The 19,522-nt window shown below is 52.0% G+C and overlaps 1 protein-coding gene across 1 annotated transcript in view; it reads right to left on the bottom strand.

Moving 5' to 3' along the window:
• Nucleotides 1–17: 17 nt before the first annotated feature.
• The window catches only part of CLMN (calmin), a 100,585-nt gene continuing 81,080 nt past the window's right edge, over nucleotides 18–19,522 (bottom strand). The window contains exons 9-13 of the mRNA XM_006925563.3: nucleotides 17,736–19,388; nucleotides 13,704–13,900; nucleotides 9,342–9,402; nucleotides 8,645–8,715; nucleotides 18–6,650 (exon numbers count right to left, since the gene is read on the bottom strand). Of these exons, the coding sequence (XP_006925625.1) occupies nucleotides 6,482–6,650; nucleotides 8,645–8,715; nucleotides 9,342–9,402; nucleotides 13,704–13,900; nucleotides 17,736–19,388 (2,151 nt within the window). The 3' untranslated portion in view covers nucleotides 18–6,481. The remainder of the gene's footprint in view (nucleotides 6,651–8,644; nucleotides 8,716–9,341; nucleotides 9,403–13,703; nucleotides 13,901–17,735; nucleotides 19,389–19,522) is intronic.

A 19,522-nucleotide genomic window follows, 5' to 3' on the forward strand; every position in this document is an offset into this window, starting at 1 on the left:
TTCCCTGTCCCACAATACACCCCAGAGGAGGAGGGAGGGAGTTTTTAAAAAATGGGTCCAATGTAAGAGAGGCCTGCTGGAAGAAAACTAGACTTGGCATCTGTGTGTCACAGATTTTTAAAAGTTAGCAGTGGGGTCAGGGCTGCTGACTGTTGAGTTGTGTGTGTATTTAAACAGTACCACGTGGGCAAACTGCACACAATACTGGCTCTCTTTGTTTTGTGGCTTGTTGATGCCTGAGCCCCGGGCTGGGAAGAGCTGTTCGCCTGATGTATTTTCATCAAGGTTCTAAGAAAAAGTTGTAAACACAGACAGGTCAGTCTTCCCAGCACTGCGGGGTCTGGCAATGTAGCAGAGGAGCCCCGAGTCTCCAGGCTTTCACCCCATTACTCAACTGGGTTCATCCCAAGCCCGGTCCTGTGCACACTGGTGGAGGCAGAGAAGTGACAAGGCCAGAAGGTCACTGTGGAGCTCTTAAAAATCAGCGCAAGTGGGGCTGAGTGCTCACATGGAGCCTGAAGACGCGGTCTGCACACGACGGAAATGGGGAATTGGGGGCGCATCTCACGTAAAGCCCATGCTTCTCATGTGTCGGGCTCACTCCCCTGATGCTGACGGCCATTCCTCAAGAAAGTGCCTGGCAAGAGTCAAACAGAGCTGAGGAGCTCAGTGCCCAGCAGAGAAGTTACGTCTCATTTCTTGGCTAACCGTTAAGGCAACCGCCACAGCACTTTTCTGCAAATGAGCATGATATCACCCGTGCCAGCTCTCAGCCTTTAACCACCCACCCCAGCATCTGGCCCTTGTCACCAGAGCAGCCCTGCTCACCAGCCGGATGGGCCAGAACAGTGACCTGCTATTCAGCGAGGGCTCCAGACGGCAGCGCAGACTCAAGACATTAAATCTCCCCCAAGGCGGTTCCGGTGGAGATTATGCAACGTCGGGGGAGGAGAAACAGCACATCTGGACCCACGCTCTGGTTCCTGGCAAGGGCATCGCTGAGAAGGTTCCGAGAAGCCACGCTGGCCTGCGGCTCCGACACAGCCCCCTCTGGAACTTCAGATTATGACGCCGAGTACAGGCCGGCCATCTGCCTGAGGTCCCTGAGCAAGGTCTCCAAGGCGAGAGGACAAAGAGGCCACGTTTCCAAACTCCAGTGGGGTTTCTGGAGTCCTTCTGACATCTGAGAAAAATCAAACTCGTGTGAAAGAGTTCATGTCACATGACCACGCTCCAATGACACAATCACAGAGGAAACATTTCTCGCCAAAGAAGCCATGACGAATTCTGACAGTGAGTAAGACACACTCTTCACTTGTTTACTCTGACGTGTGTCGGAGAAATTAGCTCCACGATGCCGAGTCCTTGGCGAGGAGGGCAGCACAGATTCGCTTCGGGGGCCGGAGGCTGCAGCTTTGGAGAAAACCTAACTGGGGAGCAAGGTGTCCATCCCGAGGCCACTGACCAGCTGTGCGACTGACTAGTCCTCCCTCCCTCCTGATCTTCCGTTTTCTCATTTCCCACGTAAGGGGTGATGGACCCTAACACGATCCCTAAGGCTATCAAATAAAAATAACCTATATAACAATCGATGAAGACGGACTGTACAGGCAGCCTCCGCATGCTCCTGCCTCCTTACAAAGAGGAGTCAAGTCCCTCACGGGAAAAGTCTGAACTCCAGAAGGGGAGAAAGGCGCAGCGTGTGTCCTGGGCAGCTGTCCAGGGGGCAGTAGGGGTGCACTTTCTGGTTCCCAGTCCTGGTGGGAGCCCGTCTTCCTGTACAGACCAGGTTTGGATAGAGGAAGTGCTTGCCAAGTCCAAAAACCCACTGACAAGGGGACCACCCTGTTCGTTCTCCGGCAAACACCAGTGTGGATGGACTACTGGTTTACAAATAAAGTGAGGGTGGCGGAGAAAACCTAGACGTGTATGGACTCCGCAGGCGGGAGCTTGTGGGGAGGTGGGGGATCTAAGTTTCATGGAGGCAAGAGAGAAAAAAAGTGGGAAGGAAGGAGAATCACTATTCTGTGGGATTCGAGCAGAGCTTCCACTGCGCGTTCGCCCTCTCCCACACAGCATGATTAGAAGGTGCTCAGCGGACCACAGCTCAGCAGGGCGGATGTGGCCACAGCCCCAGCTGGACTCAGGACAAGTTCACAGACAAGTCCACAGAGCACTGAGCCAGCTAACAGTGGTGAGGAAGCTCAAATGGGGTCTGTGGTTCGAGATGGCAGAGTGAACACAGGACTCATGTCTTCCTTCCCTCATAAAATCCCATAAAAATAAAAGCAATGGAATGGAAGTTGTACGATCTTGAAGACAAACGGACAAAGAATGCCGACCCATGTCCGGCAGGGGCAGAGCCATCAGAGAAGTGAGCACCACGCCCTGTGGAGGCGCCACTGAGCGGCCGGCGGCAGCGGCACCACTCCACGGACAAACTAGAGGGGCTGCACCCCAAGGACACGAGGCCCAGCCAGGCGGGAGCAACTCAGCGAGTCTAAATACTCAGAGGTCAGGACCTCTGGTCTGTGGCTGCGCAAAGGCGCTTGGCTAAGGGGCAATTAGGAGTTAAAGTCGCCCTTGCTCTGTGCCTCAAGCCTTGCCCGAGCTCAGGGCTTGCATCTTCCTGAAGGAATGGCAATAGGCACCCTGTGCCAGTCCAGCTAAGTGTCCATGGGTGGCTTCTACTCAGAGGAGGCACCTTTTCCTAAGTCATCCACTCAGAGGAGACGCCTCTTTTGAAGCGGCACAAAGGCACTGCATAGGCTTGTAGCAGCCTCGTGCGCGTGAGAGAAGCGGAAATATCTCTAAAGAAACAAAATGAGCCCCAGAGAAAGAACCGCCTATATTGAATATTTGGGGGCCTCCCATGAAGAGTCCAGGTGCCCACCTGGTGACCCTACAGCAAAGCCAACGAGTTGGCGCACAGAGCTTCCAATTTGTTTTTTGATGCGTGACTCAAACATGAACAGGTCCCCAGGATCACCGGATATTTGAAAAAACTAGTAACACGAAAGACAGCGACTGAGACCGAGAGAAAGGAAACTTAGAGGAGGCAAAGGCAACAATGGGCGGGGCGGGGGGCGGGACGAAAATAACTTCCAAACCCCACGACCATGAACACCCAGAGAGATATGCCTGCATCCATGAAACAAGAGCAGGACACTATAAAAAGGAAGCAAGAGACAAAAGAACAGAAAGGTCTGGAAATTAAAATGAAATAAAACATTCATCAAGTATATTGAGAAGATAAAGCTGAATAACTCTCCCCGAAAGCAGATCAAAACAATAAAGACAAGAAATAGAAAAGATGAAAACTATTAGAGGGTTAATCTGGGAAGTCCAACATTGGAACGACAGGTGATCCAGAAAGAAAGAAGGTGAACGACTGTCAGAAAATTTAAGATATTTCCCATGAGACCCCAGCGTGAGGTACGACAAGGGTACGACACCATCGGGACAGTTCAGAACACAAACAGTGAAGGGATCTTAAATGTTTCCTGGGATGGGGAGACATGTGAGCCACACCTAAAGGCCTGGGAATCAGAATGGCATCGGAATCTCAAAAACCACGTTGGGGAGTAGGGAGAGGGCATCATTTTCTCCCCCATAATTCTATACCAAGCCACACCTGGGTAAGGGCAGAATAAAAACATTTTAAGTTATGCAAAAACCTCAAAATATTTTCAACATTTACTACCCATGTTCCTTTTCTATGGAAGTTACTAAAGAGTGTGCCACCCCCTCCCCCCCAAATCAAACTAAGCGTGGGGAAATCTAACAAAAAAAGACATGTAACCACAGACACTCCTTGGCTCAGGAGTAAACAGTCCTTATACATCTACACTGAATAGAGATGCACCAAACACATAATCCAACCATACTCAAAAAACAAAGCGGGGGAAGGGTAAGAGCGAGGGCCTCATCTGCCATAACAGCAAGTCACTAGATGCCTCTAAATTAATTTAAAAAATAAAAGTATATGTATATTACGTACAAATGCAAAGGTAAATATTAGAAGAAACAGCAAAATGAGTTGAAAGTGTTATATCTGAGGAGCAAGACTCGGGAGGCTGCCAGTTTTCATTAAAAACCTTATAGTGTTTGTTGCTTTTTAAATTATGAAGATGTATTACTTGGATAAGAGTTTACAATGAATTCTTTTTTAAAAAAATTACAAGCCACGGGGCAATGTGCCCTGTAGGCTTCTACATCCGTCCTCTACATCCAGCTTCTTCCATATAAGCCTATACTCAAATGAGAAATTTTTTTTTTCCTTAAAAAAAGTCAGTTTGCTGCCAACCTGAACCAAATGACTTCTAGGCATTTTGCCAGTAGACAGTTTTAAACAATATTACAAGTTGTAATGGGTGAGAGAAGAAGCCTGCCGAGGTTTTTCTGAACCAAGTCTAGACCCATAAATGAAACGATTTAACGTGTGGGTCAGCTCTTCAAGCCCCTAATTTAGGCGAGCACGGCATGGTGTCGAGGGCTCTAAAATATCACACACGTAATCTTTATTATCTGTACCTTTGAGCTTTGCATGACGCCAGGGCGCTCATTAATTAGCTCATTTTCCAGGGGACACTCAGCATTCAAGATGGAACCACTCCAAGCTCCCAACAGCTTTCGGCTGAGAGGGCTTCGGTTCGTTTGTGGAGGGAAGGCGGGCTGTAAACTGCGTGGGTTAGAGGCCAGATTTTGGCTGTCATCGACTCAAATGTGCTATGTGAATTCTTTCGGCCATGCTGGATTCTGTAAACTTGAGTCGCGCTGCTTGTCATAAGCGACTCGTTGGCTTGCTAAGAGAGAGACGTGATTCCTGGAGTGAGAACAATGCTGGTATGTCAACTGACAAGCCGTTAGAGCTGTCAAGGGTCCCCCAGAAGTAATAGGGGACGAGCTTGAAAGTGAAGAAAACTTCCTTGAAAGAAAAATACGAGAACAAAACGAAGGCTGAAAGTTGGCCCAGAAGTTCTGGTTTTGTTTAAACGAGGTCATTTGTATCTAATCATTTTATCTTTTTTTTTCAAGACACTCATGGGCACAATGGAAATTCCCTAAAAGAGGGGACAGCTGTGGATTGGCCTAGGTGGCCTGGGTGTGCTTGCAAGTCTGCTCCTGGTGGGCCGGGTGACCTTGGACCACCTGCTCTGCCTCTCTGGGTTCGACTGGACGAGACGCTGTCTGAGGGCCCCTCCTGACCTGATTTTGTGTGATTTTGTTTCTTCTGGGAGACGATCACGGGAGGAGGAAGCAATACCGAGTCGTAGTGACCTGCGTCTCCCCAGGAAACGTGGAGTGAGGGGAGCCCAGTGTGGAAAACGAAAAGGAGGGGTGGGTGCCTCTGTCCTCTGCAAACTGCCCGCCCGTTCCGGTCTGCTTCTCAGGGCGCTTTCCAGAGGGCCTTTTCCAGAAACACATCATGAAGGGCCGCAAAGTTTGCCCGAGCCGACACAGGTGTGCACAAGGCTTCAGGGAGGAACCTGCTGGACCTCGTCCAGGCCGAACATCGGTGGGAGCTCGTGCCTAGCCCATCCTCTTCTGCATTCCTCAGGCTTGGAAAGGCTTTTTGCAGCGCCTGGCGGGGCCTTGAGGACTGGCGTGGATGCCTCAGGAGTCACCGATGGAAGCCAGGGCGCTGCCGAGGTGAGGTGGGAGGGACCCCAGGCCTGCCCTGTGTCAGCCAGAGTGTGGCTTTGAATCTATCGTCTGGCCTGCCCCCTCCTCCGAGAATTCACTTCAAAGGAGGATTCCTTTGATGGAAACAATTTGAAAATCACAGCTCTACCTCAATTCGGTCAATGCAAAAGTAAATTTAAAATGCATCCCACTCACCCTCTCATTCAAAAACAATCAAACAAAAAAACAGGGGTGAAAAAGAGTGCATTGCAGCTCACGGAACAGCCTTCCCTGTCCTCGTTGGATTTCGCCATTCCTGGATGCCCTGTCCTTGAGCTGGCAGCTGTGTGCTGCTCAGAGAGTCCCTCAATCGCCAGACCACACAGGTGCGTGGACACCAGGTACCTTTACGCAAACATCCCCTCCGGGATAAAAACATGGCGGTTTTCTTCCCACCGGAGGCTCTGCCTAGGGCATCAACTCTCTCTCTCTCATCAGGAGGATGCTCCTCTAAGAGGTAAGGAACCTGAGTCCATCCAAGACCTCGAAAACCTGCGTGTGGGAGACCTAAGACCCGGATTATGGCTAAATATTAGTAACGGACACAGCAAGGCACACAAGGACGAAGCCCACCCAGGGATCCGGCACAGCCCTGAGTGTCGAGGACACAGCCAGAGAGAGAGCATGCTTAGGCTGCACAGGAGGAAAAGGGAACACGAAGAAGAAGCAGGGCGTCCAAGTTTCCTGGGAGGTTCTCAACTACCTGCAGAGGTGCCCTGTCCAGACCCGAAATAAAATCAAGTGTCAAGAAGTCCCACCCCGTCGGGGTCCTGTCTTTATTACGCAGACACATGCATCAGAGTCTGTTGATGTCCAGCTGTGGGAAGAGCAGCAGGCAGTATACTAGGAGCCAGAGGAAAAGGATGAAATACATCATGTCCGGCTGCTGGACAAACTGGGTCAGCGAGTCGCTGTGCAGGCCACCGCCCTCCCGCAGTATGGCTTCTCCAGAGTGGGTGGCCTTCCTGCAGAAGGAAGACACAGGCGGGGCAGTTACAAGTGGGTCTCCAGTTTAGAGGGCCCCGCTCGCACCCCTTACTCCGACCTCACTGCCCAACTGGAGAGCGGAGGAGGGCTGCCCAGGGCGGCATCCAAGGGCCCCCGCGTCGCGTGTGCAGACCCAAGGCGGGGGGCTGTGGTCCAGGCCGCCCTCTGAGCTTTCGCACACCCACGACATGAAGAGGGAGGAGCTGTCAGCCTCTTCCACGGATGGGCACACTGAGACTCAAGGGGTGCCGTGGCTTGCCCCAGGCCACACCATTAACTACTTTGTGACAGAGCTGGACCCTGGGCCAGGTCTAACGCCCGGTCCGGTCTGGTCCACCTTCCTTTCCACCACAGTGCCCTTATCAGAGTTAGAGGCTGACAGCTCTGTTATCGGTAAGTAACTTCCTAAGGGACTTCCTCAGTAATCGAAAGGAATAGAGGGTTCTCAGATTACAGATAATTTTTAAAAAAGCATCAGAAACGAAGACACATCCTACCACCTCCAACTTTGGGTTCTGGCTGTGGAATATAACCTTTAAAATAATTACTAGACTTGGTTCTGGTCAGATTTGTCATCTTTTATTTTACAGAAGGTTGTGTTAAAGTGACATTTAGCTTTCACGGGGCAGATAAAGCCCAGAAGTGTGCTGTGGGGTGCACACCAACCACAGCTCCAAATTTCCACCAGGGAAAGGGCTGGGGGCCATACTATGATTGGAGGGGGGTTAGGGGGCCTCCGCTTATAGCTGTATTTACAGAGAAGCCCAGAGTGCACACTTCTCAGGGTAATTAGGGGCGTGTGACGGAGAAGATGAGAAGGAAAATTCACTTCACCCCTGAACCACATCTCCTGACACAGTGACAGGCCAGGCCAAGAGGGGAGCAAACGTTCACCTTGGTCTGGAAATTGAGTGATTCATATGTAGATAATGGACAACTGACAGAATTTCTTTCTCTTTCTTAAAACTGTTTTAGAGAAACTTTAAACTACATTTTTTTTTTATTGAAAAGGTAATAAATGCTCAAAAACATGGAAAACATGACAGCTTCTTCAACCTTGCAGGTTCGATTTTTGAAGTCTCTAGCTCATAAAAGCTAAAAGTACTGTTTTCCTATGAGCCTGTCAAGCCTAACGGAAAATTTGAATTAATATTTCCATTTTGTGGCAGGGGAGGGAACTAGGTCTTGCTTCTTTTTAAGGAGCCAGAGAGGTAGAGTTATAGGGATTACACTCCTGGGCGTTGAGCGATATTCACAGGGTTTTCATTCCAATAATTTAACTCCTGCCAAGCCGATTCAAATCCGTGGCAAATATATATATATAAATCAATAAAATAAAATGATTCAATAACTTTAAGAGGGACAGGGGCATTTCAGACTTGTCGATTTTAGAGATTTCTCTGGTTTCCTATGTCCTAAGTATGCAGTTTTACAGAAATTCAGCCATCTCAGACTAGGTCATCTAGTTCTCCAATAGTAAGAAATACTTTCATAGACATCCTGGCATGTTTGCATTCCCTCTTCATGTCTGCTCTGATGCCATAAAACTGTAAAATCAGCTCAGTGAGCTTCTGAGTATTGTACCTGCAGTGGCGACACAGAATGAACATGGTTGTCAGGCACCGTAGCATTCAGAACACACTCAGCAACCCAGCACCGCTTCTCCTGCCTGGCTTGTCCCCAGACAGCCAATTTATGCCACCGCGTTATTTAAATGCAGCTACGTGACCCAGACCCGTCTTTCAACTGAGTCATCTTCCGTTAATTAATATCCACTTTTCCCTCCCACTCTTAGTTAATTTACATTCGTTTTCTCTGAAACAGGTATTTTCTTGCATTATCTCAGACTCTTAATCTCGCTATCAACAAAGCGCGGTTGGAGAATAGCCACCCCCAGAAGGTAGTCCGTCTAATTAAAAACGATGATGCTTTTTAAACCCCACAGAGCTCGGAGTAGAGTACGGCCACTGACCTGGTTAGCATTCGGTTTCTTCTGTCATCCAGATCGGCTGCGTTCCTCGTTTGAACATAGCTAAAATGGTCCTACAGTGAAATTTATAAACAAAACCCCCGCAACCCAATTAGTAAAGATGAAATCTCTGAAACAGAAAATAAAATGATTTTAAATATACAAAGCCGAGCATGCCACGCTTTTTTTTCAATATTGCAAACAACTAGTTCCTAAATCAAACTGCTAAACAACATTCTACATTGATCTACCCTCCCCTCCCACTGCCCTCGCTGGAGGCCCCACTACCCGCCCACCTGAATCAGAGCTGTGGACCATCATGCTCTGGGCCCAACACATCCAGAGTTAAGCTGTTATGAACGTGAAGCCAACCCTCCACTTCCTCTGTACCCATCTTTGAATGTGGTCATTCTGGGTGGGTGTGCAGGGAAGAGGGTGGTGTCTTGGATTTTAATTTTTTTTTTTTAATAACATAGAGGCCTTCGGGCTTTAAAATCATCACTTTATTTATACCCCCTATTGTCCCAACCGGACATCAGATTGGCCTGTGCTTAATGACAAGGTTGCGACTTGCTAGTCTTCTATCCAAAAGTATAGTCGCTATGCATCAGAAATCTCAAAGTTCTGGGCCAGGGAGGAGGAAGGACGAAAGAAATCGATTAGCGGGGATGCACGGAAGAAGAGAAATTCACATACTAACCGTTTCCAAAGACCTATTAGAATGGCGTCGAATGTAAATGCTGGAGTCGCTGTGGCTAGTCCTGAAAAACAAACACACGTTTTGATTTGGTGCCACCGAGAGCTCCTCGTGGCTCGGCTGGACTCGCCCCCCTCCCGAGGCGTCCACGCGTGGACTTAGGCAAACTACAATTTCAGACTCAGGGGCGGAAATGAGATGTTTTACCCGATACACCCACTTAGGCTGGACTGTGCTTACAAAAAGTAGTTTGGATATTAGAGGGACACACGGGGCCCTCGTCAACAAGAAAAAACAGAAGGGACTTTAGATGGAAAGCAGACCATGTGGGATTTCGCAGGAGGAAGGGATCTCTTTCTCTAAGCATCCCGAAGCTCGGGGCCTTGCCGGACGTCCTCTAAGTAAGGTCAGGCCAGGGCCGAGACATGGTGCCCTGGACTCCTTTTCCAGTGCTCTGTCCTGTGTCCGATGCTGCTCTCTGCTCGCCTAGCTCTCGGATGTACCGCTTCTTCTGCTTTTGTGCACGAGGAGGCTAACTTTACGACCATGTCTTTTAGGCAGATGTGAAATGCATCTCTGACTTTCTAATAAAGCTGGTCTGCCTAGGGCTAAGGAGAACGAGGCCCAGCCAGAGGCCTGGGCTGCTGTCTTGGCTCCTGGTTGATGAACCGGCAACTTTAGCCACGAACTTTGTCTCTGATCAGTTTCCGTCCTTTGTTAAATGGATCAACATCTCCCCCTGCCCCCTATGCCACCGACTTCACGGAGCTGGTGGGGATGACAGCATACTGTAGATCAAAGTGGCCTGTCTTGCTGCCCAACAGGAGGACAAGGAGTTGGGTGTCGATACGGTCTGGTGCAGAAACGGCCATCCAGGGAAAACTACTATGTGGTATCCTGGGGTCCAGAAAAAAGGCATTTGACGCAAGATATCTCCAGGGAATTCATCGTTGGCAGCCTCGGTTTTCCTACTCACTGCTGTCCTGAAACCGTCTCTTGAATTTGGCATGCTTGCAACTAATAGTGCTCGGGCACCTACTATGTGCCAGGTGCTGGGCTAGGCCCAGGGCAAACTTCAATCCTTGTCCTCAGTCCAAAGCCTGTGCTAGTTTTTCCTGGCTGGCATCACAGCACAGAAATGAAACAAAATGGACCCACAGAGAACAAAGAGCTCCAGGCACCTGGAAGCCACAGCCCGCGGTGTCCATCGGGGCTGACTCGGCACACCTGAGTTCCCAGCTGGGGCATCGGAGATGCAGGCTCTTCCCCTGTGCTTGAAATGTTTTCTAGTAAAAAGCGCATCCCCGTGGGAAGGCGACTCCGGCTCTTTCCTCTCCCTGCCTTTCCAGCATGCTTTCTTTTAGGTGGTTTTTGTTTTACAGTATAATCAACATGAGACTGACTCTGGTTTATATCCCGAAGTTTATTCTCTCAGCAAGCACTCTTAAGAGCCTACTGTGTGTCAGGCACTGGGCTAGGAGCCAAGGACTCAGCTGCCCCACGAGCCAACTGCAGGCTGACAGCACACATTCATTCATTCATTCACTCACTCAAAGAATCTGTACTGAGGCCAACGGCAAGCTGGGTGCTGTGCTAAATGCTGGGGCGATGCTGGTGTGCCCTCCCCGCCTCCAGGGGGCTGGCTCACCATCTAGGGGGAGAGCAGAGGACAAACACATCCTTACACAAATGATTCTAGCAATTACTCTTTCGATAAGCGTAGAGGCTATGAGAACATAGAAAGGTGGATCAAAAATAGCCTGGAGGAATCCAAGAAGGCTGCTTGGAGGAAGTGGTAGTGAAGCTGGGACCCAAGGGAGTAAAGCAGGAGGCAGGCAGGGGACGGAGGGTCCTCAGAGGTGAAGGAGCTTGTGTGAGGGGTGGGCATTCAAGGACCTCAATCAAGGCCAGGGGGTAAAGTGGGAGGGGCTCGAGGGTAGATAGATGAAGCTGGGAGACGGGTCACGAGGGGTGCAGAAGGCTCTAGAACAATGGGCCTTTCTGCCTAGATCGATGGGACGCCGAAGGAGGTGACCGAGTCAAGGCACAGCTGGGAAAACATCCCGGGCCTGGGAAGAGAGATGCCCATGGCTCTGTCCCATTCAATAACCTTAGGCCAGGTGTTGACTTTAAATTCAGTTTTCTCGAGTACAAAAGTGGGCAGTGGCACCTCCTACACTTCAGGGAGGTGAGATGGCCTGGCACACCGGAGGGCTCCAAGGGTCCTCATTCATTCACACGAGCACATCTTGGCGCTGTCTGCCGCCGGTTACCATGGAGCTTTCACCTCGGCTGACCTGCTTCACGATAATTCCAGCTTTTCCAGAGGTGAGACGGGGAGGAGGAGCTGGGCGGGTAACCGCTGCCTACTCTTCGCAGAGACATCAGAGTAAAACCTTTGCACTGAAAAGTCGACCAGGCGTCCTTCCCACACGTGCCAAAATAACGGATTACTTTTCAGTACCTATCCCCGCTTGGCCTCATCTTCACAGAGACGGGTTTGGGGGTGCTTCTCGACGGAGCGCGCATCCAAGATGCTCACTGTCCCCTAAGACTCCGGTTTCTTCTCCCGTCCCCTCACATCCCGCAAATATTTTCTGAGGCGCCTGCTACGTGCCAGCGGCCTGCTCAGGCTGCTTCTTTCACCTGGAACGCCTTCTCTCTCCCTCTCCCGAATCAAAACCCCACTTATTCCTAGATACTCGGCGAATGACATCTCAGTCCCCAGGCTGTCCCAACCCTCTCCACCTGCCTCTGAGGTCCAAACCATGAAATCTCCACTTGTCTGTTAACACCTCAGTTGTCCCACCCAGTCCTAGTAGACTAGATGGGGCACATCTTATCTGTGTCCAGCTAGGAGCTCCCGGAGGACGACAGAGCTGTGCCTGAGTCACTTCTGTGCCTGAACTCTTCTGAAGTCCTCATCTCTAGAAGACTCCACCACACAGTGGCTGCTCAGAGATTACTGAGAACTGACCTGCTTAGGGAGAAGCTGAGCAGACTGGCAAATGACCAATGGCCCCTCCCCAGGGTGTAGGGGAGTAGATGACAGACTTGGGCCATTTGTAAATGTTCACAGGCACCCAGAGCAAAGTCCAGCTACACGCCAAGACATAGATGTCTGCTGGATAGTCCTGCCAGGGCAGGAGAGGACTCTGGCAATCACAGGCACAGTTGGCAGTGGCCTTCTGGTGTGCCTTGCCCCTCCTCACCCGGCTCCCAACTGCTCTCCCTTTGTCCCCCACAGCCCAGGCAGGGAAGCAGGGCAGAGGGGGGATGGCAAGCCAGGCACTGCCAGTCCCTTCTCGGCTTCTCCCCAAACGCGTATCTCGACAATTTCCAGTTGCAGCCAGTATGGCTCACCCACCACAGGCAATGAGGGGTCATGGAAAGAATGTGGGCTGCGGAGTCCGACAGGTCTGAGTCCAAGACTCCAGCTCTGCCATCTCCTGAGAGGTGTCCCCAAGCTTCCTTGTCTGCCATAATGATATACAATCCCAGCCACCTGCCTACGACGGGTGCCCTGCCTTGGAAGGGGAGCCTACCCCAGCACCTCCCCTCCCTCGTACAGAATTCATGAGGAAATGTAAGGAAAATGCCAGAACTCAGAGGGCATGTAATCAGTGACTACTGTGATGATGAGTGATAACGGGAGTCACCGAGGTGTTCTGAAATTCAGCAGTGAAATATTTTCCCTGGGACAAATCCGGCTCATCCGGTGGCCTTCGAGTGAGAGCAGATGTGTGCTACAAGCTTCCGGTAGATCAGCGAAAGTTCATTATCCTCCCTGAGATACACGAACCATCCTACTTCTTTGAAACCAAATTCATAGGTGAAGCCATAATATTAAAGTCCACTTCCACCTGACAGCAATTAAAGGTCCCCTGAGCACATACACAGCACGTCTTTTTCAATTCTGTAAAAAGCTTATACATGGCTAAGTGTGATCTCTAACTAGCCCCATGAGCAACTAGTTACCTAGGGGCTGGGGGAGACCGGCAGAGACCCCAAGTGTGCTGCTTTCACACCCCACACCTGCCTACGGTTCAGCCATGTCTCCGCTCACTGCTAGTTTCCACCCAAGGGTACTCGGAGTGAGGACAGAAGGTAAACTTTGGGTCTTCTCGCTTTGCTGCTTATCGGCAGGTCTGGTGACGGTGAGGCGGGTGGGGGACCCCAGGTTAGAGGACGAGAACGAAGCTGTGTTTCTGAGTCTGGCACGTGACCAACTTGCCAGATGAATTTTGTATGAATCCACGATTCTCCTGCCGTCAGTCCCACCCCGGTAACCCCCAGTACGTCAGAAACCGGACAGCGGTAGCCCCCTAGCTGGGTCTCCGGGGCGAGGAGATAGTAATGACATACCTGGAAAGGACTCTGTAGTCACCAGTGTCGTCTTCCAGGTCATCTGAGGAGCGAACAGTTCCGGGTGTTACGAATACTGAACTTTCTACGTGGTCCACGTGTTTCCGTTTTTCCTTTTTTTTACTGCTGATTGATTCCTCCATTACCTTTTCTTCTAGAGGGTTTGCTAAGTTTTCCGAACGTGGGGATTCCTGGGACTGAAGGACAAGACAACCAAATACAAGTCAGCATCTCACGCTGAGAGGCTGAGAGTCACGCCACCCAGCAGCGCTGTTTCGCCTCGGTCCCAAGGCCCAGCTAGAGCGACCCTCTGACTCCACATCCCCCAGGAATTCCAGCACGGCCTGCCTTGGAAGAGGAGCCTACCCCAGCACCTCCCCTCCCTCGTACAGAGTTCAAATGCTCCAGACTCGTGCAGTGAAACTGGTCAGTAGGATCTGTTTTAAAATTCTCCATCAGTCAGCCATCTGACCTTGAGCCATCTGACCTTGAGACTTCATCTCTCTGACCCTCAGTTCCCTTGCCTGTCAAATGGGTAGGACAATTATCAACATCCCCCCACGATACCACAGCGCTTCCTACAAAGGATGTCGCCTACGGCGGGCATCAGCTGGACCCCTTCACACAGCCCTGATCCGCTTAAACAGAGACACGCGTCCTGGAAGCCAGGTGAGCCAAAGGGTACAAAGGTGGCCCCTGTGTTTGGCGAGGTGTACGCAGAGGCAAAGGTGGAGCTGGTGGGATGACACCCACTGTGCCTTGTGAGGAAGGTGGATCATCGTGCGCCTGTAGCATTTGTTTGATAAGATAATGTGACTACTGTCCCACCAGGCACCGTGAAACCCATTGGCAGACGCTCCGGAGTGAAACCAAGGAGCGTGGCAATTGTCGGAGCCACCTCTCAAGAACCTGCTCAACAGGTGTCGGAATAAGAGGATTACGGGGGCCGGGCCCATGAACCCCACAGAACAAAGCTCCGTGCAGAAATCAAAAGCTCTCTCAGCAGTTTGAGACTCCGGCCCCTCCTCCATCATCAATGGTAACTTTTCGGAAAGGTGGAATGAAGAGAGGACATTTTTTAAAGACTAGAAGAACAACTTGCCATTTTCTAGTCTCTTTTCTCTTTTTCTTTTTTAAAGGGCCGAGAATCAGAGTGATGCTCCATCCTGTGTCGTATTGTCCACCAGGAGGCAAGACTCACAGACCCCGCCTGTCATCCCCAGCTGCCCTCCCTCCCTCCGTCCATCCACAGGGATCAAGGCCAGGGCTACACTCGAGAGCCAATTACAGGGTGGGCTTGAGCGCAGTGGGCACCTGCTCGCTGGACAGGTGAGGGCCAGAGCAGAGCTGAGAGACGCACACGGCACCCTGTACCGGGGATCAAGCTTTTACCCCCTAGCTCAGTGTGAGATAGATTCAAACCTCGGTCTCCCGGTTCCCTTCCCAGCCCGGGGCTCTTTCGGCCCCGCCTCAAGTCATCCGTCCACATGCTGGACACACGCAGGTGCACACCTTGCTTTTGGCAATGACTGGAGGGAAAGCAGAAGAGCATGAAGTGCCACGTCGGCAGTTCCAAAGGCCGCATTCAGTCAGCCGAGGAGAGGGACAAGCCCCTAACGAGCCGTTTCAAGTAACAGAGAAGGGCAGAGATGCAGCTCTGGTTTTCTTCCCACCGCCCAGCTCCCCGCAACACTATTTTTTTTTTGTCTGTAAAGAGCTTGTGGGCCCCTAACAATCCAGAGGATCACTCCAGTTGCTGCCATGGTCCCCCGACCTGGGGATCCCAAGGCCTGATCTCACCGAGCGACATTTCTAACCCTGCTGGATCTTGGGGTCTCCCGCAGGAAGAGCCTTCTGGGGCAGAGCTGGCTTCCGACAAGTCAGCAGACAGCAGGCGGGAGGGGACTGGGGGGCCAGGACTCGGTTCCTCTATGTGGGGGCCCAGGGGAAGATGGCAGGCAGGTCCCTGGCACCTGCGGAACCAGCCAACCTTCTTGTCCATCCAAATATGAACAGAGGGTGAGTGTCCCCCACGCCAAAGGGCCTATCGGTCCTGCCACATTTGCCTTCTAGGTCATTCCCACCCGAGAATTCTGTCCCCACAGTGCTCCGGGCAGCTGTTCCCCACTGTCCGGAGTTGGCAAACCGATGAAAGCAAGCTACCACTTCCAGCCCATCTAAGTCCTAGGTGTCCCCTGTAAGGCTACTCAGATTCCACTTTCTCCTGTGCCTCCTGGGTTGCAAGCCCTCATTCCTCTGAGCACCTTTGGGCCCCTCCCTCAACCTTGCATCTCCATTGCCATGAGCCAGAGTATTGTCATTTATCCTGGTATTTAATTTACCCAACCTTCACCTTACGCCCCCAAATCATCACGTAAGACACCTCTGCTTCCTGCATTGCAGGCCCTCCTCACAGGCTGGTCTCTAGAGTCCAGAGAATAATACGCTAACACTCACTGTGCTGGGAGAGAAAATCACAATCCACGAAACCGGGCCAAGCACTCGAGGAGAGCAGCCTGGCAGTGCTTTTATTATCAGGTGTAGATGAGAGAACTGTTCTGCGCGGGGAGGAGCCAGCCATCTGCGTGGGGCTTCGAAGGCGAGAAAGTGCTTGCCGAGGAAAGGGTGGGGAAGGGCATTGCAGGTGGTGGGGCCAGATCAAGCAAAGCCTGGAGGCGGAGGAGACATCGTAACCGGGAGCCAGGGAGGAGGCTGGCATGGCTGGAAGGAGGAAGAGAAGGGGAACCAGAGGGGTGGATGGCCAGGCTAGAGACGGAAGAGTCTCAAAGGTCAAGGTAAGGAATGTGGACTCTCTCCTGGAGGTAGGGGCGGGGAGTGATGAGATTTGTGTGCCTACCGTGGCGGGGGCTGACCTGGGGAGCAGAGATGGGAAAGGCCAGGGAAGAGACCATGCGATGGCTTTAGGAGCCATCGCAGAGGTCGTCAAGGTGATCTGGAGTAACCAGCCGAGCGATGTCCTCAGCAGGGCCCTGCACCTTCCCACCTCTGTCCCTGCGCTCAGGCTGGAACTCCCTCCCCGGCTCCGGAGGCCCTGACACAGGCAGCCTTTCCGGACCCGGGCAGGGGTCTCTCTCTGGAGAACTCCTGGATGCCTTTGCTGGGCCCTGTCTCTTATGTCTGATGCCAGGCTCCCTCGCAGCACAGCTACTGGGGACTGGGACTCCCGAGCGTCCGACACCGGAGGCAGGCTCTCCTTTTCGCTCTGTTCTCCCTGCCAGGACCTGCACCCCGCCTTCCACAGCCTGGACCACGTGGGCCGGGGAGCTAGCGTGGGGCCCCCTCCCCTCCCAGGCTGTCTCATTCGGGGCACCCTGTCTGCACTGCACCCACAGGGGCCCGGTCGGTGTGGTGGTCGGTGTGGCTTCAGATCCGCTCCCGGATTCCCAGTGCTGCAGTGAGCAGTCTTATTAACAAGGTGCCTGCAGGGGGGCCCCTCCCTGTGGCACCCCTGCAGCGTCACACCAGGGCCCCAGTACTGCTCACTCCAATGACTCCTCTTGAGCTGCTGGGCCAGATGAAATGGGAACCCCAAGTAGCAGATAAGTGGGTACCCAGCTGCTCAAGCTCAGGGGTGCACATCCCCCACTTGCTGTGTTTACACAACCCGCTTCAAACCACGGGGGCCAAATAATAATAAAGAACAGGCAGAAGGCCTTTCAAAATCAAGGCTGGAATCAAATGTGAGGTCTCCCTTTGGTTTTCCCAAGCTGCTGCAGGGGGCGGGGGCGGGGGCAGCTACCATTTTTTAAAACAATTACTGTTACTACTAAGCTGGACCCTCAAAAATGACCTCGTTTGATCTTCTTGACAGCCAGGACTAAGGGGAGGCCACTGAGGCATCCAGAGTGCAAAATTTAAGGAGCGATCACTCTCGGGTGCCAGCCCTGCCCTTGCCCGAGCATGACTGGCATCTGGGACGCCAGTGCGGGGGGCTTCCGGTTCCCTCATTTATGAAGGAAGAAGCCGAGCTTCAGAGAAGGGCAGGATCCCCAGGGTAGGACAAGCGAGTACCTGGTGGCTCTCCCCAGGGACGCTGTCTTCGGCCTCCCTCTGCTGGGGGTCCTCTTGGGCGGCTGGGGCAGCGGGTTCGGAGGCTGGTTGGGCACCCTCCGCACCCTCGTCCAGATAGAGCTCATGGACGGTGGCCTGAGGGAGGTTCTTGCTGGGCCCCGAGAAGCTGCAGCTGCTCTGGGAGGCCTCGGCCTCCTCCTCCCCCTCTCCGGGCCCCCGGTCACACAGGTAGCCCTCTGGTTCTTCGAAGTCCAACTCTTCATTTTTCAAATCCTCCGAGCCTTCTGCGTACGCCTCCAACACGGCGGCCAGGGGAACCTCGTAATGTGGGTAGTAGAAAAGGTCGTGCGGGATGACGGAAATCTTGGAGAGGGGTGGGGAGGGTCTGAAGTCCAGGCCTTCTTCGCTGTGACTCCTAAGGGTCTCCAAGCTGACGCTGCTGCTCGGTGGGCTGGAAGGCAACTCTCGGCCAAGCCCCTGGGGGCTTTCAGCCTCCGCTTCTTCCTCGCCAGCCGGGTGACGCAGGGACTTCCGCTTTGCCTTTTCATATACCTCTGGCTTTTTATCCGCCGGTGCATCCTCTAGGGCCAAAGAATAGCCTTGGTCTTCTTGTTCGAGACCCGTGGAAGGCCCGTGGCTGCCAGGCGCCGCTGGGGGCTCGTCTGGCTCTTTGTTTTTGTGGGTAGATTTACTCCTTCTTTTACCCAGTTTCTCAGCGTGTTCTTCCACAACCTCATCCTCAGCAGGTTTTTTCTTGGGAGGTGAAGAAAGCTCATTGAAAGCCTGGCTGGTCGAGGCAAAGTCTACCAGGTCGCTGCTAAGTTTAGAGGCTTTTAATGGTATACATTCAAAATAGTCTTCTTTATCCATAACTTGTACAGTCAGCAACTTAACCTTGATCTCTAAGGACTCGGCCATAACGGTGTCCTCCCCAAGGGGTGAAAGGGGACGACTTTCTTCCCCTTGGCTGGCTGCCCTCTCCAATGTCCCATCCCAGGAGGGAGAACTCTGGGATGTCTGAGAATTATTGATCTTACCACCTGCCACGGAAACATCACCTAGGGCCTCGTCAGAGGCTACTTCCAGGATCTTTAGGGCTTCCTCTTTTGGCTTTTCCTCGGCAGTCGTGACAGCCAGATCATGTTCATCTTGCTTTGACAACTCCTTTGTTTGTCTCGGACTCCCTTCAAAGCCAAAGTCTGGACTATAGAAAGGGTCTTTACTGCAGGAAGCATCCTTGTATGTGTCAGACTCAAAGTGCACAGTTTTCTTGATTGGCAGGGAGTTGGACCTCCGGCTGTCCTTCCTGGATGATAAGATGGAATATTCTGGAGATGGCTCACTGATGCTGCTGGTCTTACCTGAGACCCCCTGAAGGACCTGGTCAATGACCTGGTGGATGACCTCGGTGGAACTGTCTGACAGCTCATGGCTGGAAACGCCATCCAGATGGGATTCCTTCATGCTCTCAGATTTGTCACAGACAAAGACTTTGGAGGGCGGCGGGTGGCTGGTTTCGTGGTTCATGGTGTAGGCACGCTCCCCGTTTTCAGTGAGGAAGAAGACTGTGCTTTCCTGTTCAGAAGGTGTTTCTTTGATGCGGACAAAGGTGGATTCAATCGGGGCTTCTTTACTTGAATCCACAAAATCCTCCTGCAAAGAAACACAGGGCAACATAAAATCAGAAGAACGTTTAAGTATAACATGTATTCCCCTCCCCAAAAAATAAAAACTGAAGAAGAGCCATTTCAGAACTAACGCCAAGTGTTCTGATTAAGACGTAGATG

Source organism: Pteropus alecto, unplaced genomic scaffold, assembly GCF_000325575.1.
Source record: "Pteropus alecto unplaced genomic scaffold, ASM32557v1 scaffold8, whole genome shotgun sequence".
Lineage (NCBI taxonomy): Eukaryota > Metazoa > Chordata > Mammalia > Chiroptera > Pteropodidae > Pteropus > Pteropus alecto.